Source organism: Diuraphis noxia, unplaced genomic scaffold (genome assembly GCF_037042655.1).
Source record: "Diuraphis noxia isolate RWA-SAM2 unplaced genomic scaffold, SU_Dnox_SAM2 contig0005, whole genome shotgun sequence".
NCBI lineage: Eukaryota > Metazoa > Arthropoda > Insecta > Hemiptera > Aphididae > Diuraphis > Diuraphis noxia.
The window spans coordinates 22,114,853-22,139,084 of NW_028301715.1; the positions used below are offsets into that span (position 1 = coordinate 22,114,853).

The following is a 24,232-nucleotide window of genomic DNA, read 5'->3' on the forward strand; positions in this document are numbered from 1 at the left end:
TAAGACAATGATGTCTGACCAAATATATAGCATATAGTTGGCAAAGGTGAAAAAAAAAAGGTAAATTAAGTACTTCCCATGACCCTTCAGCCCGAAAAATAAGCCCACTACAGTGGTTTGGTAGTCAAAAAAATGTTGGCACCAATAAATAATAACTGAAATTACATCTCTGTTATATATTATAATATATATTTGTTAAATGCAAAAATTTTTTCTGGGTCAACTGTTGTAGAAGCTTATTATTCATAAGATAAATAAAAAATAACACGGAAATAATAGAATGAAGCATGAAGGGTCTCCCAATAGATAAGGGATATTATGAGGGGGGGCAATAGGAGCATTGATATCTCCTTTCAGGACTTTTTTGCTTAATGCATATTAATTTTTGATTTTATTATGCTTTTTAATGATGATAATAGTAACTCACGTAGTCACGTCACTATCCAGTATCCACTACTGATTAGTTACACGTGGATTTTTAATTAAATGAGTTTTTGTTTAGTTAAGATGTTTAAAATTAATTAGTAATACTGAAATTGAATTTGAAATTTTTGCTGCCTGTTACAAATAAGTCACTAGCTTGATTAAAAATCTTCAATAATTGAAAAATTTAAGATCACAATTCATGGTTAATTTTAAGATTCATAAGAAATGATCACTTAGATATTTAAAGACAAAAAAACATATTATTAAATATTATTGGAAAACAACATTTTTAAATACAATTGTAATTGTTTTGAAAATATAAATAGTTTGTAACATTAACAGTCAGTCACTTATTACTAGTACCCTGTTTATCAGCATAAGTTATTACATTCAAATAATTGTTGGCATAATAGTACAGTGTAAAAAGTAAACACTACTAATTAGAAAAAATTACAATTGTTTACAAAAATAGGTTATATATGCTTTAAGTTCATAATTAATTTATGTTAATTGATACTAAACTTAAACAAATTAAACATTGCAATACCTACTATATTATCAAAAATAAATACACATATAGTTAGTTAATAAACACTAACATAAATCAAATTTCTACATTTTAATTATAGTGATTGGATGTAAATAAATTATTAATTAGTGTAAAAGCATTTTTAGTAATAAAATAGACAATATTTTTATATATACAGAATTTTAATGGAATTGTCAGATGCATTTATTTATTTTTCATAAGACAATTTTATACTTAACAATAATAATAAATTATTGTGAATTGTAATTTTTATATTTTAGGAATAAAATAAGTTTTAATGAATTTATCAACAAATTGTTATGTTATTCACTATTTAATTATTACAAGAATAACAATACATTTTTAAATACATACTAGACAAAAATACATTAAAAACTAATTAATATCACAGATTGAACACAACAATTTAACAAATAATTTATAGACGATGACAAGTATATTATGTGTTCATTGAATTATTGCCAATAACAGCCTTTTTCGTGAAGATCTGGATCATCAAATACAAATGTTTGCTTTGGAAAATCTGTAGCTTTGTTTTTGGTCTTAAACATTAAACATTAAGGAATAATTTTCAACAAATTTGTTATATACTTAAAATATTTATCATTTATAATCAGTTATAGCTTATAACATAATAATTTTAGTCATTGATAAATACAAAAATTTCTTGGCATAGTTAATATCCGTAAAAAAAACTGACCTCTTAATTGAAAATATATTTTAAACCCCTCTAAGGCATATGCAGCAGGAAGGTTTCACTTCATAAAAAAAATAATAATGAATAATTGATTGATTGAATAAATTACATATAAGAATGTATAAAAAGGATATTTATAAATCAATTTGAAGAATCCTGTACCCAAGTTGATCGGTATACCCATAATGATACTCTCAGATACACCATTTATTGTATCCGTCTGTCCATAATATGCAGCATCAAATAAATGATCAGAAGTTTTTTCGAACTAAAATGATTGTCAAAGTAACCATTATTTATATTAAATAAACATTTAATAAAACTATATAATACAGAGAACATTTTAAATAAAATATTTATCATACCGAAGCAAGATTTAGCACAGATTCTTTCATTTTTGATAAACCAAAACGTGTTATACCCAATAATTCACCACGACTAGTCATCAAATCAGCAATCAGCATGGGATGTCTAGGGTCGATAGAAATTCCGTGATTACCCATTACACTATCAATTTCTGATATTATTGTTGCCCTGTAATTAATAATTAACAAATAAGATAAAATATTGAAATAAAAGTTTAATTTAATAAATGATTATTTTAAAGAAATTCTTTACCACAAACTTATAAAACAAAATACAGCCCAAAACTTAATTATATTTTATTCAAATATGATTAAATTACTAACAAATTATGGTATTTGAATTTCTCAGTTTGTTACAAAAGCACGAGTGAACTGAGACCAGTTTTCATCCATAGCCTGCTTTATTTTTAAATGAAATAGAGTAAAGATTCTCAAACTGTGCTATACATACAAATAGTAGTACATGATAGACTATATGGTGGTAGAGTGAAAAATGAAAAATAAATATTAAATTCTAAGCATAGCAATCTCATTGAAAATTTGTTATTTGTTTCATATACAATTAACATATAACACTTATCCATTTGTATTCATAAATAAATATATTTAACAATGTAAAGTTAGTATAGTTTTATTTTTAATCATTAGTAGTATGTGATTGATAAATAATATACTTTAGTGGTACGCGAATAAAAAGTTTGAGACCCACTATACTAGTATATTTTTATAATTCTCTAGAGCTCCAAATTTTACTTCAATAATGAGTATATTATAATAGTAAAAAAGTTGTTGATACTTATAACTATAAATTGGAACTTGTTGCACTAAAAATGATTGGAATGCTTGAAAAGATAATTTATTCGCAGAGGTATTTTTGAATGATATCCAAATTTGATTTTCCACAATAATTTTAGGTATATGTATATAAGAAAAAATATGACAAAATATGCAAATTCAAACTTTATATTTAATTTCACCATTTCATAAAACAAATGTATAGCTTACCTAGAATTATTTATGAACAATACAAAAAACTTGGAAATGCAAGAAGTTCCTGACTATAAATAAGTGTTAACAAATTTACATAGTCAATGTTATTGAAGGTTAAAATTGTTAAAAGTAGGGTTCTAACATTTCATGAAATTTATTTTTATGAAAAATAATAAGAAATAATTTTAATTTAAATCTAAAGTAAAAATGTCATTGAAATATTTTTTACATACCTATTGCATTAAACTAATTACATAAAATTCATAGAAACATATTTAAAAAAGTTTTAAAACACATGAATTACATTCAATTACAATTTCTTAATTCATGTTTATCTAATATTTTATGATTACTAATTAGATAAAGTTATAAATAGAGTCCCTATTAAAATAATCTATGAGTTAAAACCTTATGTAGTATTCCTATTTGAATTCAAATAAAATAAAAATTTTATACTTATTAAATCCTTAGTGTAAAAGCATTATTATAATTTATAATTTACAGCATATAGGGCTAATATAATATCATATTTGAATATTAATATATTATGAATATTAATATATTATGAATATAATAATATATTATATTAGTATTATTAATTTTGATTATAATTTATAAACATCAAAGAAAAACATTATTATGAACTAATAATTACAAATCAGCTATGACCTCAGTTTGATCATCTAGTGATTTTGTCTAACATACAAAAAACAAAAAATGTAATTAAATATTTTATTTTTAAATATTTCACCAAGCTTTTCAATCTATCAATCTCTGACTCTTAACTAATTCTCCCTGGTATTTCAGCAATCACACTCTTCATAATGACCTAAAAATTCTAACTATCTCCAAAATAGTGTCAAACCACTACAAGAAATATCATAATATTACTATTAATTATCCTAACCATCTGCTCTCTCTCACTCACAGATAACCCAATCCGCCGCCTCAAACGAAAATGGCCATGTGACCTACTTAATACTTAAAGACAGACAATTAACATTAGTTAGTAAAAAAAAAAAAATCATCACTAAACTAAATATCCACAGTCATATCAAGTTTGAATTAGTGTCACTGGACACCCTCTTCTATCATGACATCAAGCTTTGTAAAAATCTAAAATCATCGAAATTACCTATAGTATATATTTATTACAGATTGTATATTTTATATCTTTTCTAAAATAGATAAAAAAAAAAAAATATTTCATTGAAATATATCAAGAAGGCTGAAAGTTTCAAGTTTGAAATATTTCAAAGTGAACATATCACACTCATAACCCTAGTTAAAAGTGTCAATTCAGAGAACACTGATTAGATTTTCTCAATTATTGTAGTATGGTACATTAAAAAAAATCATCATATTAAATTTTACCTAGATGCTTCTATGCCAAGTGCATTCCATACTTGAAATGTATTATTGCTGGTACATCGTTTCCCTATTACTCCAGGCGTTGCCATTACTTCTCGTAAATTATCACCTTCAACAAGTAATTTATAACGAATCTCACCATTATCATCTTCTTCATGAATAACAGCGCGTGATACTGCACTTATACCCTTAATTTTAAAATAACATTGAATCATAACATTAAGCATAAACATTTTTTTTAAATAATAGATACCTTAATAACAACTTTTTGTAAATTTTGTGAATATATATTTATCCAATTGTTTAATGATTGAGTGCCTTTTGATGGCAACGATATACTAACACATGATTCATTATCGATGTTTACTTGATTTGCTTTAATACCAATTCGAGGAGTTGAAAGTATACTTCAAAATTTAATTAAAACACATAATAAAAATAGATATGTAACTAACTATTAATAATTCATACATTTTTAATAAGCTATATATATCTTACCTATCTCTTATTGACTCAATTGTTACTTCTAATTGTAATAATTTAATACGGTTCATATCTATGTGTATCAATAGATAGCATTCAGTGCTATCAAGTACTACATCAATAAAACTACAAACCTAAAAAAGTTACAAAATTGTACAATATATTAATTATTACCTGATATTTTATAACATATTCACTAATATTTTATTTTACTTCAGTAAGTGTTGTTTGTTCAATACGAGCCTTGACGATCCTTGCAAATTCTTTGTCTTTATCATTTTCTAAGTATGCTGTGATAATAGGAGTACTTATATTTTTACTTGAATTGATTATTTCTTTGATTCTAAAAAAATAACATATCATTTATAGATTAAAACATAATATATTAAAACCTAATCAAAGTAAATATTTAAAAAAAAGTCAAATAAAAAAGTAAATAAACCAGAAAGTACATTATTATTCAAATAGTAAGTGAATAGTAAAAACTGAATGAATAATTATTAGTAATTGTTTGATGCATACAAGCACTCAATTTTAATTTATTTTTTACCTAGGAACACCTTGAGTAATATTCATTGAAGCAACCCCAGCAAAATGAAATGTTTTTAATGTCATTTGTGTACCAGGTTCACCAATACTTTGAGCTGCTATAGCACCTACAGGAGTTCCTATATAAATGAAATTGATTTAGACTGTTCATAATTCAATTTCAGGTATTATTTATTGTTACAATTGTACCTGGTTCAATTACAGCAGCCATATACTTCGTAAGGCAAGTCACATAAAATTTTATTAGCTGTGTAGAAGTTATTCGTTGGATTTTTGAAATCTCTAAATTTAACCATTTTTTTCTTACTTCTGCCATATTGTTTGATAAATTTTTTCCAAAATTTCTGTTGAAAATATAAATTAATTATGGGATACATAATATGTTTAGTAATTATCTCATAATTTTTATATTACCTTAATTCATCTGTGAAGATAGTGTTTACATTTTGAAAATCCTCAGATAATAACACATCATCAGTTATCTTCAATATTTCTTCAGAATCTAATGTACATTCATCGAGACATGGGTAATTAGCAGTTACATTGAAATAAACACGTTTGAAATCAACTGGGACACCATCACCTAAAAATTAATAATTTTTAAAAAATAAAGTCAATTATTTAATAGTTAATCAGTAAATTCTACAAAAATTAAAATATTATTCAGATAAATTAATTTGATATCTTATTTTTTCAATATGTCTTGATTAATTCTAAGTTTTTTTTCCTTATTATCATTTAAATTATCTGACTTTTTAATACAAATATAAAAAACAATTTAATACATAGAGATAAAGATTTGATCATTTTTATGTCATAATAGTTTATCCTAAAGGACAAAAGTACTAATTAAGATAAAAACTAAAATTAGTTAGGAATAATAAAACAAATTCTTGTTTACTGTAAAAAATAAAAATGAGAACTTAGTTATTTAAAGTAAAATTAGATGATTGTTGAAGACTAAATTACAGGGAAAAAAATATATGAAGCACAGTCAAGGTTTTTTTTACTGTGAATTAAGTGGATAAAAAAAAAGATAGAAGTGGTTCTATAGCAATTATCTTTAAATTTATAGATTTAAATAATCGCTAATGAAAGAGTATTAATAGGATAAAAAAAAAATTGTAAAACTTTTTTAATTCAACTTTATACCTTCTGTGTAAGTAGGATCCAAGCTATCACCTCCAAATTCAAATTGTATGACATCTCCAAAAGCATTACGTACAGTGTTGTCATAATGGACACACAAATCTTCTAAAGACTAATAATCAACAATATTTATAAAATGTACTGATTACTTATTTAAACATAAGTAAAATAAAATATATCAATTAAACCTTGACAAGCCGACGTTGCATGTATCCGGTTTCAGCTGTTTTTACAGCAGTGTCCACAAGACCTTCACGGCCACCCATTGTGTGAAAAAAAAATTCTGTTGGTGTTAGGCCTGAATAAAAACTGTTTTCAACAAAGCCTTTGGCTTCTGGAGTTTTCGCTGAAAATAGTTATAAAAATATTTTTTTTTGATATTCAATACAATTCAAGGTTAAATAGGAAGAACCACACTTACAAAATCGTTTAAAATGTGGTAATGACCTAGATTCAAATCCATCTGGAACACGATGTCCACTCAAGGCTTGTTGGCCCACACATGCAATCATCTGAGATATATTAATATTGGATCCTAAATAACAATAAATAGAAAACAGTTATTTTATTTTAAATTTTAATATAAAAATATACAATCAATTTTTACCTTTAGAACCCGATAGTGCCATGATTAATGGACCATTGGTAAAATGAAGCTCTAATAAACAAGCTTTACCAACAGAATCTCGAATGCCAGATAGTTGCTTTAAAATATTTGCTTCCAAAGTTTCATCCATATTGCAACCAGGTTGACATTTTAATTCTTTTGCATTTCTCAAACGGATATTTTCCTCACATAACGCATTTCTATTTGATGAAATTAATAAATATTAATTTAATGGTTCAGAAAATAGAAAAAAAAATTTAATATTTAATTCCTAACCCATTTATAACCAATTCATTTTTAGATTGAAGCAAATCATCACTAGGAGTAACATCTCCAATGCCAATTGAAAATCCTCGTAACATTAAAAAGTATGACGTAAGACGTGTTAAACGCCACATAACTTTGCAGCAGACATCAGAACCCCAATCAGCCAACAAAACATAAAATATGTTTGATTTACTACCTGAACCTAATGTTGCCTTGTCCATAGTACCAGCCAACAATTCAGAATTCCTTATGTAAACATCTATTTAAACAAAATATATATTAATATATTGAAAAATATGAAACAAACTTATTTTCAATATTTTTAATCATTTGACTTGCATGAATCTTTAAAGCAAAATTCTTCATCACGAGTATATGATTTTCCTTTACATCGCAAATTAGCCTTCACCTGACATTTTTTACTTGGTCTCATAATTATACTTAATATTTGCTTTCCAGTCCAGAGTTTGTGAGGCTAAACAATACACAGTTTAAAAATATTACATTTTGTTAAATTATGAATGATAATTGTAATAAACCTTTAGAATGGCTGGATGCGGAAGCGTTAAATCAATATTAATATCATCCCCAGACATTAACCAACCAATTAGTCTACTAGAATCTCTCTGGTTAAAAAATGTATTCTTATGTGTTAATAAATATGCTCCAGTAATGAAGTCTTGAGTAGCAGCAATGAGAATGTCTCCATTTCTTGGTGTGACAAGATTTGATTTGTTCTATAGCAAAATTAAAATTAATTAATTTTTGTTTGAAAAATAACATAAATAAAATATAACCAATATATTGATTCAATACTAACAATCATCAACAAAGCAGCTTCAGCTCTAGCTTCTTCGGTTTGTGGCAAATGTAAATTCATCTCATCACCATCAAAATCGGCGTTATATGGAGTACATACACATTCGTTAAACCTAAAATTGTATATTTACAGTCCAGTACATAAAATAAGTAAATAGTTTAAACAAACCTTAATGTATTATGTTCTAAAACCTTTGCACGGTGACACATTATACTTAATCTATGAAGACTAGGCTGTCGGTTGAATAACACAATATCACCGTCAGATAAATGTCTTTCAACAATATCTCCAATCTACATGAAATGTTAATTCATAATTAATTTAAAGTTTATCCTACGTGAGTCTATTTAAAAATTGTCAGTTAATGTTCTAGTATCTTTTAATTATTAAGTTAAATTTTAGTTAAAATGAAAATTAAGTTAAGTATTAACTTAAAGTAGTTATATTCTTTTCAGTGTTCGGAATGTTCACCATAAAAATGAAGTAGTTCACCTTCACATTCTTTTAAAAAATTAACATGTTCATTAGGTTGTTCATCTAATTTTTAGTTTATGAATAGTTTATATAAAAACCCATAAATATATAGGACAATCCAAAAATAATAACACAGTTTAGACTTCAGATCATATATATTTTCTTAAGTATCTAAATTATATACATACATTAAATAGTAGATAAATTGAGCATCTTAAAAATCATTCAAGTTTATTAAACGTATTAACATCGTTCAGGTTCTATTCGAAAAAAATGGAGTAACATTCCTGTATTGATTATTAACTATGAACATGCATTTAAGAACGACGTTCTTTCCAAACACTGGTTCTTACATTATATTATATTATATATGTATAACTAAAAATAAAAGGATAGGTTTTTATGCTGATACTTAGCTAGTTAGCTACTATCAACATGTTTGCTACTATAAGATTGTAAGCATTTTATTAAAAATTTAATAAAATATAGAGAAATTTTATAAAAAAAAAAAACACTGACTTTTAAATCTTTTGCTATAGCTGGTCTATTTCCAAATCTCAAGTACTTTTTCAACTTCGAACCTTGAAGTTCAACAAAATTAGCACCTGGATGAATTTCAGGTCCATTCATCACTAGTTTACGCATTAATTCAATGTTGGCTGGACATACTTTTTGAGGATATGTTAAAATTTTGGCCATTCGAACTGGAACACCAACCTAAAAGATCAATAAGGATCTAAATTTTTTATTGTAAAATAGTTAATTTTAAATTTTTACTTCTTCTATTCGAAGATTCGGATCTGGTGAAATGACAGACCGTGCTGTAAAGTCTACTCTTTTACCAGATAAATTACCACGAAAACGTCCATGTTTTCCTTTCAAACGCTGAACACAACCTCTAGCAATTTTTTTTGGCTGAATAAATAATAATACATTAGATATTGAATGAATAATTAAACTACAATATTTTATATTAGTTAAAACTTACCATCATTGTACGTGAAACACCAGACAAGTCACTATTAATATATAGGGCACAATGTAACTGCAAGTATTCCCAGTCCTCGTGCAATAACTGGGGTTTAGCTCCAGACTGTTTATGTTTAACAATTACATCATTAATAAATAAAACTTCCGATAATTTTAATGTTAAGTCATCTTCATTTCTAAATATAAAATAACATTAACAATTTTGAACATAATTATCATGTTTCACAGTTTCATTAAAATAATATTGTACTTACGTTCCTGATCGTATATCAGAAACAGCAGATGGACGAATACAATTTGGAGGTACTAACATTCTTGTCATTAACAACCATCCAGGATTTGATACCTCAGGATTCATACCCAACAATATAATGTCTTCATAAGGTATGGATAATAATAGACGTAGTACTTCTTGAGGATTAAGGTTCTCATTAAATAGATAATTTCTCATAGATTCAACTTCTTTATTATACTTAACCACATCATTCAAAGCACCTAATTGATTTAATTTGCACAATTCTCATTAGGAAAATTACAATTATTGGCATTTTGCATTGATAATAAATAATAATACTAACATAATTTACTTTCAGCTTCTGTGCCAGGTTTTTTATACCTGTAACGATCATATGATATTTTCAATATACCATTTTTTTTCACTTGACCCACAATTTCACTACAAAACGGACATATCTGCACCTTTTTCGCCTTAGCATGGACTTCTTTAAACACTTTTTTACGCATTGTGTATGTTAAATTCTTGTTTCTCAACTTTGTATAAAAAAACATTCGATCTTCTTCATTTAATAACACTTTAGCACAAAAAGGATTCTGAAATAAATATTTGCAATAAGTGGTAGAATTGTAAAAAAACCTAACTATATGAAGTAAAGAGAAGAAAAATATTGATGGATTGGCTTACTTTACAAATTGTTTGTAATATTGTTATAACTGAGCTGAAGAATCCAACATGGAAGACTGGCAATTGCAGGTCTATGAAGCCCAAATGCCCTGGACAGTCGTTCAATCCCTTGTTGCAAGTCATACATGTCGCATCCTTTTGGTTAACTCCCTGTACACAGAAAAAATTAAAGACTTCTTATAAGGGACAAATTATGATTATTTATTAGAGATCATAGGACCAATAGGGAAACAATAAATAAACAATTATTATTAATTAATACTTAAAACAATGGCTAAATAGTTTACTAAAACTCACTAATTTGTGATCGAGCACTCCATACGGATGTGGTGTACGTGACGCATTGTTATTATTTATGGCATATAGATTTCTAGTATTTATGCACAAATGTGACTTCCTCTGGATGTCTTGAGGATTGTCTACGGTAAAGCTGATCTTTGATCTAAAACACAGAATTAATTGATAAAGATCAGTGTTGGGTAAATTACTTTTAAAAAGTAATGAAGTTACTTTACCCGTTACTTAGAGAGAAATGTAATAAAGTTACTTTATTCGTTACTCTAATAAAATTGTAATGAAATTACTTTACTTTTCAAATTGAAAAGTAACTCATTCCTTTCTCGTTACAAAAAAAAAAAAAATATTTTTAAATATATTTTAACAATATTATCATTGTGCCTGGCAATAATGTTACTAGAAATACATTACCTATATAAATAGATATAATTTGAAAAAGAAATCAATATACTATAATCAATATAATACAATATTATTATTTTATATTTATTTATGTTTTAAATTAACTTTACACAATAGTGTATCTTCAAAATGTTTGTCAATCATATGTGACCTTTTTATAGGACAAATATCCCCTGAAACACTAAATAATCGCTCTACAGAAGCACTGGATGGTAAAGCTGTGTTGTATTTAATAACAATATTTTTTACTAATAATGTCATTGAATTCAAAATTGTGAGATCAGTTGTATAAAGAGCTTTAATAAATAAACATAGTATATTACTATACTAGATTGGTAAACATAATAATATCTGCATTATAGACATATTTTTTTTTTCAATTTGCAAAAGGTACTTAATAATTCGAAACTGTAACGCGTTATTCAATAGAAATTACTTATCAAAAGTAATTTCCATTACATTTTCGTTACTTAGAAATAATTCTAATGAAATTACGTAACGCGTTACAAGTAAAGTAACACCGTTACAGTAACGCATTACTTTCGATACGTTACTACCCAACACTGATAAAGATGTAACAACCTGGTAGTTTTGGCATACTGTTAAAACAACCACAGTTTTAAATTACTCACATAATACGCGATCCATCCGTGTCCCTGTATTGTTCCTTAACCATGTCTGTTGCCTACCATTTATGAATTTTTATTCCTGAATGTTCAACTGGGTAGATTGATTTTAGAATTTTGATTCCCCTCTGTAACCTAATCCACAGACATTATAATTTATATGCTGTCAAATTCTAGTCCAACGTCTCAAACTCACTGTTCAATGTTGCGCGAGTTCACGACTTACGACGTTTGCTCGTGTTCGATAGTTAATATATTTAAAGTTCAATTTAACATGTGCAAGCCGGCATTGCCGTATAGAAAGTAGGGATAGAGAGTGTAAGTTGTAAAGGGACCACGAATTAAAACTAATAAAACTCAAGATAGTAGTGATAGTACCCATGGTTGCCACCTTAGATCATATACCATGGATGGAGGCGAGATGCCTGTGTAAACAATTTGAAGCACATATTAGCGACGAGTCTCTCCTTGAGATTCGTTATCTGCGCATGCGCGAATCTACTTGTCGCATATTTATTAAGTTATCACTCATAAATTCACAGGGAGACTTAAGAGGACGTTTCACCCGCATGTGTTGTCTCCGTCTTACAAGTGCGTAACATTGCAAAAACTGTTTCGCGCGGGAAAGAACCGAGAATGATACAGTTATAACTAAGAAATAAAATTTTCATCACATAAAAAGGAGAATTTTGTCTGTGCAATATCGTTTTTATTTTTTCGATATCAGAACTACAAAAAAAGTTATTCGTGCTTAAAAAACGCAAAATTAATGTATTATAAAACAATAAGAATTTTTTTTGTATAAGTGATATCGAAAAAATAAAAACGATATTGCACAGAAAAAAATCTCCTTTTTATGTGGTGAAAATTTCGTTTCTTAGTTATAATTGTATCTTTCTCGGTTCTTTCCCGCGCAAAACAGTTTTTGCAATGTTACGCACTTGTAAGACGGAGACAACACATGCGGGTGAAACGTCCTCTTAAAAACATTAGAATAAATATGCTACGAGTAAACTCTCGCATGCGCAGATAATGAATCTCAAGGAGAGACTTGTCGCTTATAATATGTGCTTCAAATATCAGGCCATGGCTCCATCCATAGTACTGGGGGGCGGTTTTGAAAGAGTGAGAGTGTGCCCGTCTGTTAACGATCTACAGCCAAGAAAATTCTTTTCAAAAGTTAGTGGAAGGAGTACTCGTGAATCTGAGAATTGGTACATGGGCACATGACTAATGCTTACGTCCGAGAATGTGCTTACATTGAACAACGAGAAACCAATTCTCCCAATATTGCATTTTAAAGAGGAGCTCACGAGAAACGAATATTTTTGTTTGGTTCCCATTTGACGTTGGTGACTGAAAATCAAATAAATGCCCTATTGCAATTGAATATAATTTCATATTACATGAAATATTATTCTAAAACAACACATATGGTAATCTGGGTTTTAAATAAATTTCTGAAGAAAACTGTGGTAAATTCCTAGGAATTTTTTTTAGTTTTTAGATCACAAACACTTTTTTGAATACTAAAATCCAAGCCCTATTTATAAGTTATAAATTATTACTAATTTCCTTCCAACACATTTAAATTTGTTTATTTATTCTGAAACTTTTGAAATGGCAAAAAAAAAAAAATGTTCCGACAACTGCCTGGTAAAAGTTAAATTAATATAAAATTGTCAAAACTATTTTTATAGTGCTTTTATCAATGCTGTTTATCATTAAAGACTTAAAAGTAGATATCATTGTAACCCAAATTTGATTGTTAACAATATTTAGTGCAAGTAACACTGATCTACACTAAAGTAAAAACAGATCACAGTAGTTTAAAAAATAACAATTCTAGTGTATTTTCTTTTTAGTATAAAATTGACACATTGTTAGATAAAAATAAAAAATGTACATTACTATCAAATATAATACAGTACATAAAGTTAGTAATTTTTAAATAATATATTAATCATTTCAGTACACTGTGCACAATATGAACAAACAAATGATACCAGAATACTAAAATAATTAATTTCCCATACTGTGAAAAAGAACATTCTGAAACAGTTTTCTAAACAGGGTTGACCAACTATTGTTATTGTTTCAAAACAGCTGATATATTATAACTCTATTCACATTTATTGAGAATTATGTCATCGATTGTCTTGAACACATTTTAAAATCATGTGGTTTTTTGAGAAGTAATCAAGAGTAGTTATTATTGCAATAACATTCAACAGCTAAACGTTTTCAACAAAATAACATAATTTCCTAAAAAAAGTCAAGTAAGACAGGTTATTTTTTTTTAAATGTATAAATTTAAGAATAAATAACAGTTTTTTCTTGTTTTAATCGCTGACATTTTTAATTTTTTTAATTTTTTTGTTTGACACAACTAATGATTTTCTTTTAACAGATGTTTTTCCAGCAGGTGTCTTCGGGCAGAAATTGTCATCCAAGTGGTTATTTTTAACACTGAAATGTAGAAAAAAATATTTCTTATGGTGAACTGACAAACTAATTTAATACAAAAATTGTATTTATAAAATTACTTAATCTTAGCAGTATTAATTTTTTGAATAGCCTGTTGAAGTTTATTCCAGTTCTTACGGCCCACTTGATTGAATCTGCTTGTAGAGCTTTCTAAGAGTTGTGTGAGTTGATTCCAATCGCAACAATGATGTGAGAATTTGTTACCACTAATTATGCACAAAATATTCAACAATTCATTTATGTACCTCTGGCGTCCAGACACATCTGGTTGACTGTCATCCAATAAAGTGAAGAACTAAAATTGGGATTTTTTTTTATCAAAAACATAATTAGTCATATTATAATTAATGAATCATACTTTAATAACATGGTCAGACAATTTCTTTTCTATCTCATCAAGTTGAGTGCCATCCTTTAATTGTTCCAAGAGTCTTGTGTTTTGATAAAATGATACTAACATACATACAGCTTGTGATCGTCTAAACCATCTAACAGAGTCGTTAAAGGCATATGGCAGAATACATTCAATTAAATTAATGTTACGTTTCCATAAGACTTTAGACAGCAATGACTCGAATAAAGATGCAGGTAACAAACAGTCTCTGTTTAAATTATAAAACATAAATTAATTAACTTCAATCCCAACCACAGTGGTGGCTCGTAGATTGAGGTGGAGGGGCGATTGCCCCTCCCTTCTAAAATTATCATTCATTACTAATTTATAAGTTAAATATTAAATTTCTCATTTATATTTTAGTATATTGTCAAAAATAAAAATTGTGTTTCCTACATTTACACTAATACATATTATGAAAACATTATCAGATAATGGAGGTCTAAAAATAAATGATTCGACGCTGTAGCTTCTGAAAATCGATAACCAATAACAATTTGCCAGGACCGGCGAGTAGCACATGCGATGCTTGGGCGATGTCGGGAGTCGCTCACCATTACTATGGTTGGAATACAAAAAATAAGGGGGAACACAATAATAATACTGCCGCTGGGGCTATGATTTTAATCACCCGTTGGCCATTATGCACGGAGTCCAATTTCCGAACTTGCATATTTATTATTTACTTTGTGCGGTCGTAACTCTAATCAATTCTATCTATAAAAAAATGTTGACAATTTAGAATTATAATAATTTATATGTATTAAACTGATTAAAATAAATAATAATTATTAATATTATTTGTGTTCAATACTTTCCATAAATAAGCAATTTTGTATCGCCCTCCCACTTTCAGAGCACACGAGCCGCCACTGCCCAATAATATTTTTAGTGAATTACCTTTTAGTGAAGAAATCTTTAAGCGAATCCTCCAAAATGTTTATGACTTTAGACGATTTTTGTTTTTTTGTTGGCAACCCAGAAATTATGTGGACATATGATTTTACAAGAAATGTGCAGCACTGTGTTATATGTGTACTTATATCCAAAAAAACAGGTGTAGCTAATGAAAATACAAATCGGTGCTTTTAATATTTCATTCATGGATTTTGAGATTCTCATATTATATACATACTTCGTACACCTTTATCCATTAAGACTTTTAAAACCATTGAGATTAATTCATCATCAACAGTTTCTGTGTCATTGATTTTTTTGATTTGACTAATTTTTTTTAACGCTGATCGAACTCGAGTCTCTAGAGGTCGTTGTTGAATATCCTTGATGCAATATTCCAATAATGCAAATAATGTTGGAATAGTATCCAGTATGAGACATAAAGATGGATTATTATCCAAATATATATCCACTAAATCCATAACCCTATAAATGTTAAGTGTTTAAAGTGAAATTCTATTGGACTTTTGAAATAAATACCTCAATCTAAAATTAATCTTCTCTTTGATAAGTTTAGGGTTTTTATTTGAATTTTTCCTAAAGCTTTTAAAGGCTTCTGATAGTAAATCATCCATTATTTTACCATCTTCTTCAGTCATATCGTCAATATCAACAGATTCCTAAAAATATTTGATATTTTAATTAATGATCATTGATGTTTAAATAATATAATTACATCATCTGAATGCTGATTGGCAGACATCATTGCTTTGTGTAAAGCCAATTTTAACTGTTCAGTATTATCTTGATCGTCATCACTTGATTGTTCATCAATTTCTGAGCCATCAGTTTCTTCATCGTCTTCATTATCTAAACAATGACCATTGATTCCGTTGCCATTAAGTTTTGTTTGATTATCTTCATATTCCACATCATCATTATCATCATCTTCTTTGTCACTTTCAGACTCTTCATCACTATCATCCATTGAATTTGATGCAGTATCATATTGAGGATTTAAAACCTTTACACAAAATGTGAAGTTGATATATTCAAAAACATGGCTAATGATGAACAACATACTTGTAAAATTTGATGAGATGCCTGAGGTGTTAATTCTGAACATAAATGTGAAAATACACGGGAAATCAATTGCCTTAATAAATAAGACTCTCTAGCTAATAATGACAACATCAGTTCCACTACAACTTCGACCCAATGAAGTTCATCTTTTTCTTCATTTCTATTATTATTTGTATGGTGTTCATAACAGTTTTGTAATTCCTGAAAATATTAAAAATATTAACAATGTTTTCAGAATAACTTAGTATACTAAAACATTAAAATGCTCAATGATGCCTTACTTGTAATGTGTCAATGGCTACTGATGGTTCAACAAATAAATAAATTCCCAGTTGCAAGAACAAAGTGTGAAAAACAAAAAGAATTGACTGCTCTTTAGATTTTGTTTCACATTTCTTTAATTTTTTTTCTATGTCTTTGGTGGTTTTAATCATTTTTTTCCAACTGTTCATATCCTATTATACGACAAACAAAACCGTGTATAAATAAATCAACTTTTCTTGAGATTGTAGGCTTAATACTGAAATGAAATGATCTATTATACTAAACTTAAAGTTAAAAACATATGTGTGTTCGTAAATTAACTTTATTAATATTTTCAGATATATGAAATATTTTAAATACTATTATAAGAATAGAAAAAAATTTAAAAATCCAACACCAATAATGTTTCTAATATCATTAAGTTTTATCACAGGTCAATTCATTCAATTTAATATTAAAGCTAACTACTAAAAATTGGTACTGCTGGATGAAACTTTACTAATTGTAAATAGGCCAGGGAAAAATAGTGCAATGAAATTCTCTTAAATATTTATATCTGTAAGTACATACATCTTTTGAAGTTTTAGGTCGAAGTTGACGGTTGTCTTTCAATAATTCATCAGTATAATGAACAAGTGTAGACAAAGTTGTCCGAAGTGTTTCCATATTCGGTTGTTTGTGACTGAGTGCTTTTAAAAAAGAATCTCTAATGATCGCTACAAAAATATATTGTATTGAGTAAAATTTGGTTATAACCACTAATAATTAATTATGTAAGATAAATAAGAAACTTGCCAGCTAATTCATGGCTTATATGATATTTTTCAGTCGCATTTGTGAAAAAGGCGTGTTCTAACATAAATTTTAATTGTTCTATTTTCCACATAACATCAGTACTAATTTGAAGCCCTAAAAGTCTAAAAAATGACAAACATATAAATAATAAAATAATGGTTTTTAAAACATGTATAGGTACCTAGCAAGAAGTTGAGCTGCATATCCACGGTCTTGAATTTTCCAGAAATGTGCCTTTTCATTGTTTTCTTTTTTTTTCATAAGTATAACTTGATGACATTGTTTAGCCAAAAGTTTAATGTGCTGTTCATCCATTTTTATCAGACAATTTTGAACAATTTTAATACCTAGAAAATTATGGTTATGTAAATACTTAGAGGATTAAACATGATAAAATAAAATACCTGTTATTTTTTCAACCATCATATCCCCAGGAGGTAGAATGAATTTCAATAAGACTTTATAAGCAATATTGGGTGTTGCAGATGAGCCCAATCTGTCCATTACAGCTGAAATGCTTACACGAGAATGATATACAAGTGCATCAGCATTTGGACGAGTAAATGATTTTAGTAACATATCCAAAAACCAATTAGAAAGTAATGAATGTACACTATTTAGAGAACTATTTTTAATGATATATGTACACAGTTTCATAGCTGCCATTTGTTGATAGCGATTATGCGGGCCTGTGAAATGTGGCTGAAGAACACCCCAAAATGATGAAATAAGTGAATCGCTATTGCTCGTAGACGTTATTGCAATAGAAAAGGCTTCATACACAGGGTGCTCAAGTACTTCCACAGAGGAAATGTGCTAGATATACATACAATGTAATTAGTAAAAACATTCTTAAACTAGGTATGTTCAAAAAGTAAAAATTCTTACAAATATTAATATCTTTGCAATGTCATTCATTGACTCAGTACATAAGAGTTCAGTTCCAGTCTCCAACACTCTTGGAATAAATACACCATCAATTAATTTTGGATACCGACTATGCACTTTTATTATGCAATATAATGAATCTAAAGTTTGTTTTGTAATAGGCAATCCAATGTACTTTTTTAAATAAGGCCAAATAATTTCCGAAAACATAATATTATTGGACTAAAGCACATAACAATGTATAATTAACAATTACAAACCACTATTGAAAAAATAAAAATAAAAATCACTTACTGAATCAATTCCTTCAGTTAAAAACTTGTACGTCAATAGGGGTAAATAAGATCTTGTTTTCATATTAGTTAAAAGTTCAGCGACAATAGCTTTTTGAGTATCCATAGCTCCAGCACTAAATATTCCACTACGTATCATAGCACCATAACATAACACTTTACCAGACAAAACATCGCCCTCTTCCTGTAAAATGAAATGTTAATTCGAAACTTACTTGATATTGAATCCCAATCAAATATCTTATACATTGAGTAAAAATTACAGTCAGGTAATCATAAATAAAACTAAAAGCTTTTGATAGCAAACATAGGAAAAGTTGATTAGAAGTAAATATTTAAACATTAATATTCCTTACAATATTGTGTTTTATCTAGTTGTAACTTTTTAATTGAATAGCCAAGAAATTAATGACTATCTAGATATCTATTTTAAATTAAAAGTATTTTCTTAACAAAACTAGAAATATTGAAACAGTTACTCACTGCTTTTGAATCAAATTTAGTCAACTCCTTATCTACAACATTTTTGAAATTGTCCAGATTGAACCATGGCTTGTCTGTCAAATGGCTCACAATAACCACCAAAATAGAATAGTAAACGACTCTGACTTGGGTCTTTGGTGATCCTAATCCACGAACCAATCTTGTTAACACATAAAATACTTCTTTTTGCCGCTGTTCGTCCAACTGTAAAAAGAAATTATGTACACTTAGCGATTTTAACTAAATATTAATCAACAATCATTTCTTACAGATTCGTTACTGAATAGCTGCAAATGTTTCACCAGTTGCATGCATAGTTTCGGTTGGCTATTGTGTGGCGCTTTAACGACTTTTGAGAAAAGATCCAGAACCGATTTACTGGCCATGGTTAAAACAGTTCAAACACAACAATTAACACGATTTCATTTCCAAGTCAATAGCAATTAATTCGAGCACTACACGTAAATTTATACATGTGACGATTTAAATTCCGTTTAAAGAAGTCTGACTGAAGATCTATAGAGGAAACACGTGATAATCGTTTGTTTATCGCCGCTTACGTTATCAACAAACGTGGCAAGGGAGAATATAAAATGTTTGAACCGTTCTTCACAGGAAAAATTGTTCGTGTGATCCATTTCCTTATCACACTTATACCATGGTAACGACCACGTTCGTGGTTATTATTTAAAACCACATCACTCATGACTTATCACGGTATTATCATAGAACAGTATTATCTTAGATCATATACATATGTATAAGAGTATTATATACCACGATTTAAGATATAGATATATATATCTTAAATTGTGTTATATCCACAGACTTCTGTGCTTCTATCAGGGGTGCGGGGTACGACACTCTGTGAATTGGAAAAATCGGGTGACTGTGGCCTTGAACACGGTCTCCGGGAGGGCGTGGCATACGTTATCAATTAAATATATCATATCAATATTACCGCTGAACATTGATTACCACAATACGATATTTGTACCTACAATACTTAGTAATTTTACCAAGTTTGAAATGTTTGAATGTTTTAGCATTAAAATGTAAAATAAATTATTTAATCAGGGCCGGCGTTAGGGGGAGGCAAAACGGGTCGCCCTCGGCGAGGTCCTACAGTGATGTTGGCTTCACAAATAGTTCGTATGGCTCTATCCAGTATCCATTGTATATGATCTAAGATTGAAAGAGTTGAGAGTCGAGGAGTCGACTCATTAAACTGAGCTGAGTTGAATGATTCGACCATAGAGTATTATATTATATATATTATTCTATGGATTCGACTCGGTAAAATGAGTTGAATTTAGTGATTCACTACCATAATTATAGATAATAAATGATTTATTATCTATGATCACTATGGTCTGACACGCATTCTGGCGGAATGTGATAATTCCAGACCACTCTTATATGCACAGTTCAGCCGTTCAGCGTCCTTCCTCTTATATTCTGTGATTCAGTCTCTGGTGGTGCCATGCATGATATCATGGATATGATAATAAAAATAATGTCTATGATGCATTGATGCCATAATAACTATTTTTTTTGATATTATTAATAATTCCGTGACATGGCATTATAATTTTAAATTTTTAGTATCTTCAAATCTTCAATCGCATTCGTCATTCTCAAGGTAGTTATAATACAATATGGTAGCAAGATAGTTATAATATTATAACTACCTTGCTATTGTGTAAATTGATAAATGTTATTGAATAACATTTGTTTTATATTTTCCTACTTATACTTGTACATATTTTATTTTACTAATTAAGTACATTAATAATTAATGACTGCTCTACAGTCTGTACTCAAGTCTCATACTCACGGCTGGAAATCAGTTACAATACTTCCATAAGCTTCACCTTTGATAACACAATGGTAAGGAAGCTGCTAACTTTTCGCCATAGTCAGAACTCATTTGAACTAATGTTAATATATTTCAGTTTTCCCTGAATTTATTCAATGATATGCTCCGACCGTTCAACACTACATATAGATGTTGGTCTGTATCAATGCTTCCTGGCAGCGAACGAGAAGACGTTGATAGTGGTGGAAAAAGTAATAAAATTTATTCCATTTTTCAATTTGTGTAATATGTATTATTTTTGCTCAACACTATTATTTCAGTTATAATGCCTCCATCTGCTCTTGACACATTGACTCGATTAAATATCAACTATCCAATGTTGTTCAAGTTATCTAACAAAAAAAGCAACAGACAAACACACTGCGGTGTTTTGGAGTTTATCGCAGATGAAGGAAAAGTGTACATTCCTTATTGGGTATTGATTTATCTCATGTTATTATAATCATAAATCTATTTTAAATCCGGCAATCTTATTCTCTATAAATGCATATTAAATCTACACATAAGGACATGACAAAATCTTAAATTTTTTATTATTTCAATATGCAGGTTAAAACTAAATCTAAATGTTTAAAAATCTAATTAACAAAGGTACTTAATCCTTTGAAAAATTCATAAAACCTTATTATTTATGTTTAATTTAATTTATTTAATATCACTAAATATCTATTATATAGAGAATAAGTAAATAAATTATTAATTATAATTTGAAATAACTATATTTAGAAACGAGTAGTTATAATATAGAATATTTATTAAAAATTCTATATGAGCATTAAGAGTTGTTTCAAGTTGTGATTACCTTTATGGTGCTAGTGTAGCGCGCGATCTACCATTTACGTGTGCTCTGCCTGTGATCTACCTACTATCCAGTTCTTTATCGTTAACAACAAAAATGTTATATTTCGTCTCCGATAGTCGATAATAATTTAATGTGCTTTTCGATTGTGCACACGTAAGCGGTAGATCGCACGCTACACTAGCACCACCTTTATTTATAAGACATTTTTTTCATATCATACAGTTTTAATTTTTAAAAGGTGATAATTTGTTTGAAATTCTAACATGATCTGTTTTATAGTTATTGTAACTCTCATGTGATACGCTAACTGTATTTTATTTAGATGATGAAAAACCTGTTACTAGATGAAGGAGACATGGTGCAAGTTGAAAGTGTTTCATTAGAAGTAGCCACATTTTCAAAGTTTCAACCTCAAAGTTCTGAATTCTTAGATATTACCAACCCAAAGGCTGTTTTAGAAAATTGCTTGCGTAATTTTGCTTGTCTGACTACTGGTGATTTAATAGCTATAAAATACAACCAAAAAGTATATGAAATGTGTGTGTTGGAAACAAAACCGGGTAATGCTGTTAGTATCATTGAATGTGATATGAATGTTGAGTTTGCTGCACCAGTTGGTTATCAAGAGCCTAAGCATGAAAAAAAACCAGCTACAGAAGAGATGATGGTTGATCCTGCTGATTTAATGCCAGAACCAGCTGGTTTTATAGCGTTCAAAGGTTCAGGCAATAGATTAGATGGTAAAAAAAAGAAAGAAAATACTGAAGATCCGCTGAATCAAGTTAAAGTAGCATACCAAAGAGGTATTCCAGATTATAATTATACCTTAGGAACTATACAGTTCTTAAGGAATATCCGTCCAGTAATTGATGACAAAGTGGTAATAATTACTATATCTATCTCAATATGTTACTTATTACTTGTAATCTATATTTCTTATCAATCAAATAAATCAATTAACTATTTGATATATTGTAGAAAATATGTATAAACAAAAAATTAAAGTCTAAACGTGTATTCATATTTGGGATTACAGCATGAAAATCAAGATGAATTTAAGCCGTTTGCGGGATCTGGATCGGTACTCAAAACAAAGAAAAAGTAATTTAGTTTTCTTTCATTTCATGTACATATTTGTTTAATATAAGAGCATTTTAATTTTATTTAGTGTATTGTTTTTAAGAAAATTCTGTTTTTTATTGTAAAAAGCTTTTAACTTGATGATTATTTTATAACTAAACATTTGAGTATTTTATACAGTTATCAATTCAAGTAAATATTGATTTTAAATCAAAGCTAAATAAACTATGATCGTTGTGAATAGGATTTTTAAAATTAAGAAGGTCTTATTGTAAAAGTATGTAATTATTTTTTACTTGCCATAATATTCATAATGGTTAATAAAGTATTTATTTTTACATTATTTGTCAGTGATTAGGTGTCACTGAGTTAAATAACTAGTCTGAGAAAAATATCCAAATTCCTTACTACTCTCAGTAGTATCTAAAATCTAAACTATTAAAGACATATATTTAAAGTCAGTAGCAGACTTAACACAGCAAATTTAGAAATATTCCTGCACCCTTGTCTTGGCCGTCTCCTGAACTTTGCTTCTCACAATAAACAATTTTTTTATCAGGCACATAATAAATGATATGGAAAATAATTCAATCTAATAACTTCATATAAATATATATATATATATTCGCATAATGTGTCTGCATGTGATATTAACTGTGTACTGTGATAGTAAATAAGACAGTACTACAGTAGCATCCAAATCATATATAATTGTTTTAATCCAGAAAAACATTGTATTCAGTCCATAAATCTCCATTTTTCACTTACACTATAGGGACTGGTTAGTTGGTTGATAGCTTGTTAAATAGAGCTCATCAAGTATGTACTATGTACATTATGTGAAATATAAAAGTTTAAAAAAATTAACATATTTTAAAATTTAGAAAAATGTAATTTGTATT

General features: G+C 28.2%; 3 protein-coding genes across 5 annotated transcripts; 1 reads left to right on the forward strand and 2 right to left on the reverse strand.

The window, feature by feature from the left end:
* Positions 1-666: 666 nt before the first annotated feature.
* On the reverse strand, positions 667-12,315 carry Polr3A (RNA polymerase III subunit A). Its single transcript, XM_089228136.1, has 27 exons — positions 11,992-12,315; positions 10,958-11,102; positions 10,661-10,810; positions 10,317-10,569; positions 9,993-10,233; positions 9,737-9,914; positions 9,526-9,663; positions 9,268-9,465; positions 8,443-8,567; positions 8,275-8,386; positions 7,994-8,191; positions 7,794-7,929; positions 7,464-7,713; positions 7,188-7,387; positions 7,002-7,115; positions 6,769-6,926; positions 6,584-6,692; positions 5,846-6,014; positions 5,621-5,775; positions 5,433-5,550; positions 5,096-5,225; positions 4,898-5,016; positions 4,653-4,806; positions 4,403-4,587; positions 2,039-2,207; positions 1,808-1,941; positions 667-1,519 (listed from the first exon to the last, which is right to left on the reverse strand). The coding sequence occupies exons 1-27, from the start codon at positions 12,033-12,035 to the stop codon at positions 1,432-1,434; spliced, it is 4,170 nt and encodes a 1,389-aa protein (XP_089084262.1). The 5' UTR covers positions 12,036-12,315; the 3' UTR covers positions 667-1,431.
* Positions 12,316-14,315: 2,000 nt separating this feature from the next.
* Positions 14,316-20,105, reverse strand: Mybbp1A (MYB binding protein 1a). Its single transcript, XM_015513088.2, has 17 exons — positions 19,839-20,105; positions 19,570-19,773; positions 19,088-19,270; positions 18,794-19,015; positions 18,310-18,721; positions 18,087-18,252; positions 17,906-18,027; positions 17,681-17,826; positions 17,128-17,301; positions 16,847-17,047; positions 16,500-16,787; positions 16,304-16,443; positions 16,002-16,249; positions 15,767-15,929; positions 14,831-15,074; positions 14,532-14,767; positions 14,316-14,454 (listed from the first exon to the last, which is right to left on the reverse strand). The coding sequence occupies exons 1-17, from the start codon at positions 19,953-19,955 to the stop codon at positions 14,328-14,330; spliced, it is 3,393 nt and encodes a 1,130-aa protein (XP_015368574.2). The 5' UTR covers positions 19,956-20,105; the 3' UTR covers positions 14,316-14,327.
* Positions 20,106-20,965: 860 nt separating this feature from the next.
* Positions 20,966-23,673, forward strand: LOC107164919 (ubiquitin fusion degradation protein 1 homolog). Of its 3 annotated transcripts, none has more exons than XM_015512930.2 (6): positions 20,966-21,211; positions 21,383-21,459; positions 21,525-21,639; positions 21,709-21,863; positions 22,573-23,130; positions 23,287-23,673. In XM_015512930.2, exons 2-6 carry the CDS (start codon positions 21,457-21,459, stop codon positions 23,353-23,355), a joined length of 900 nt encoding a protein of 299 aa, XP_015368416.2. In that variant the 5' UTR covers positions 20,966-21,211; positions 21,383-21,456; the 3' UTR covers positions 23,356-23,673. The 3 variants fall into 3 exon arrangements, with proteins under 3 accessions (XP_015368416.2, XP_015368424.2, XP_089084805.1); XM_015512938.2 differs by having other exon boundaries at positions 20,991-21,211; positions 21,354-21,459; XM_089228679.1 differs by lacking the exon at positions 20,966-21,211 and having other exon boundaries at positions 21,240-21,459.
* Positions 23,674-24,232: the final 559 nt, after the last annotated feature.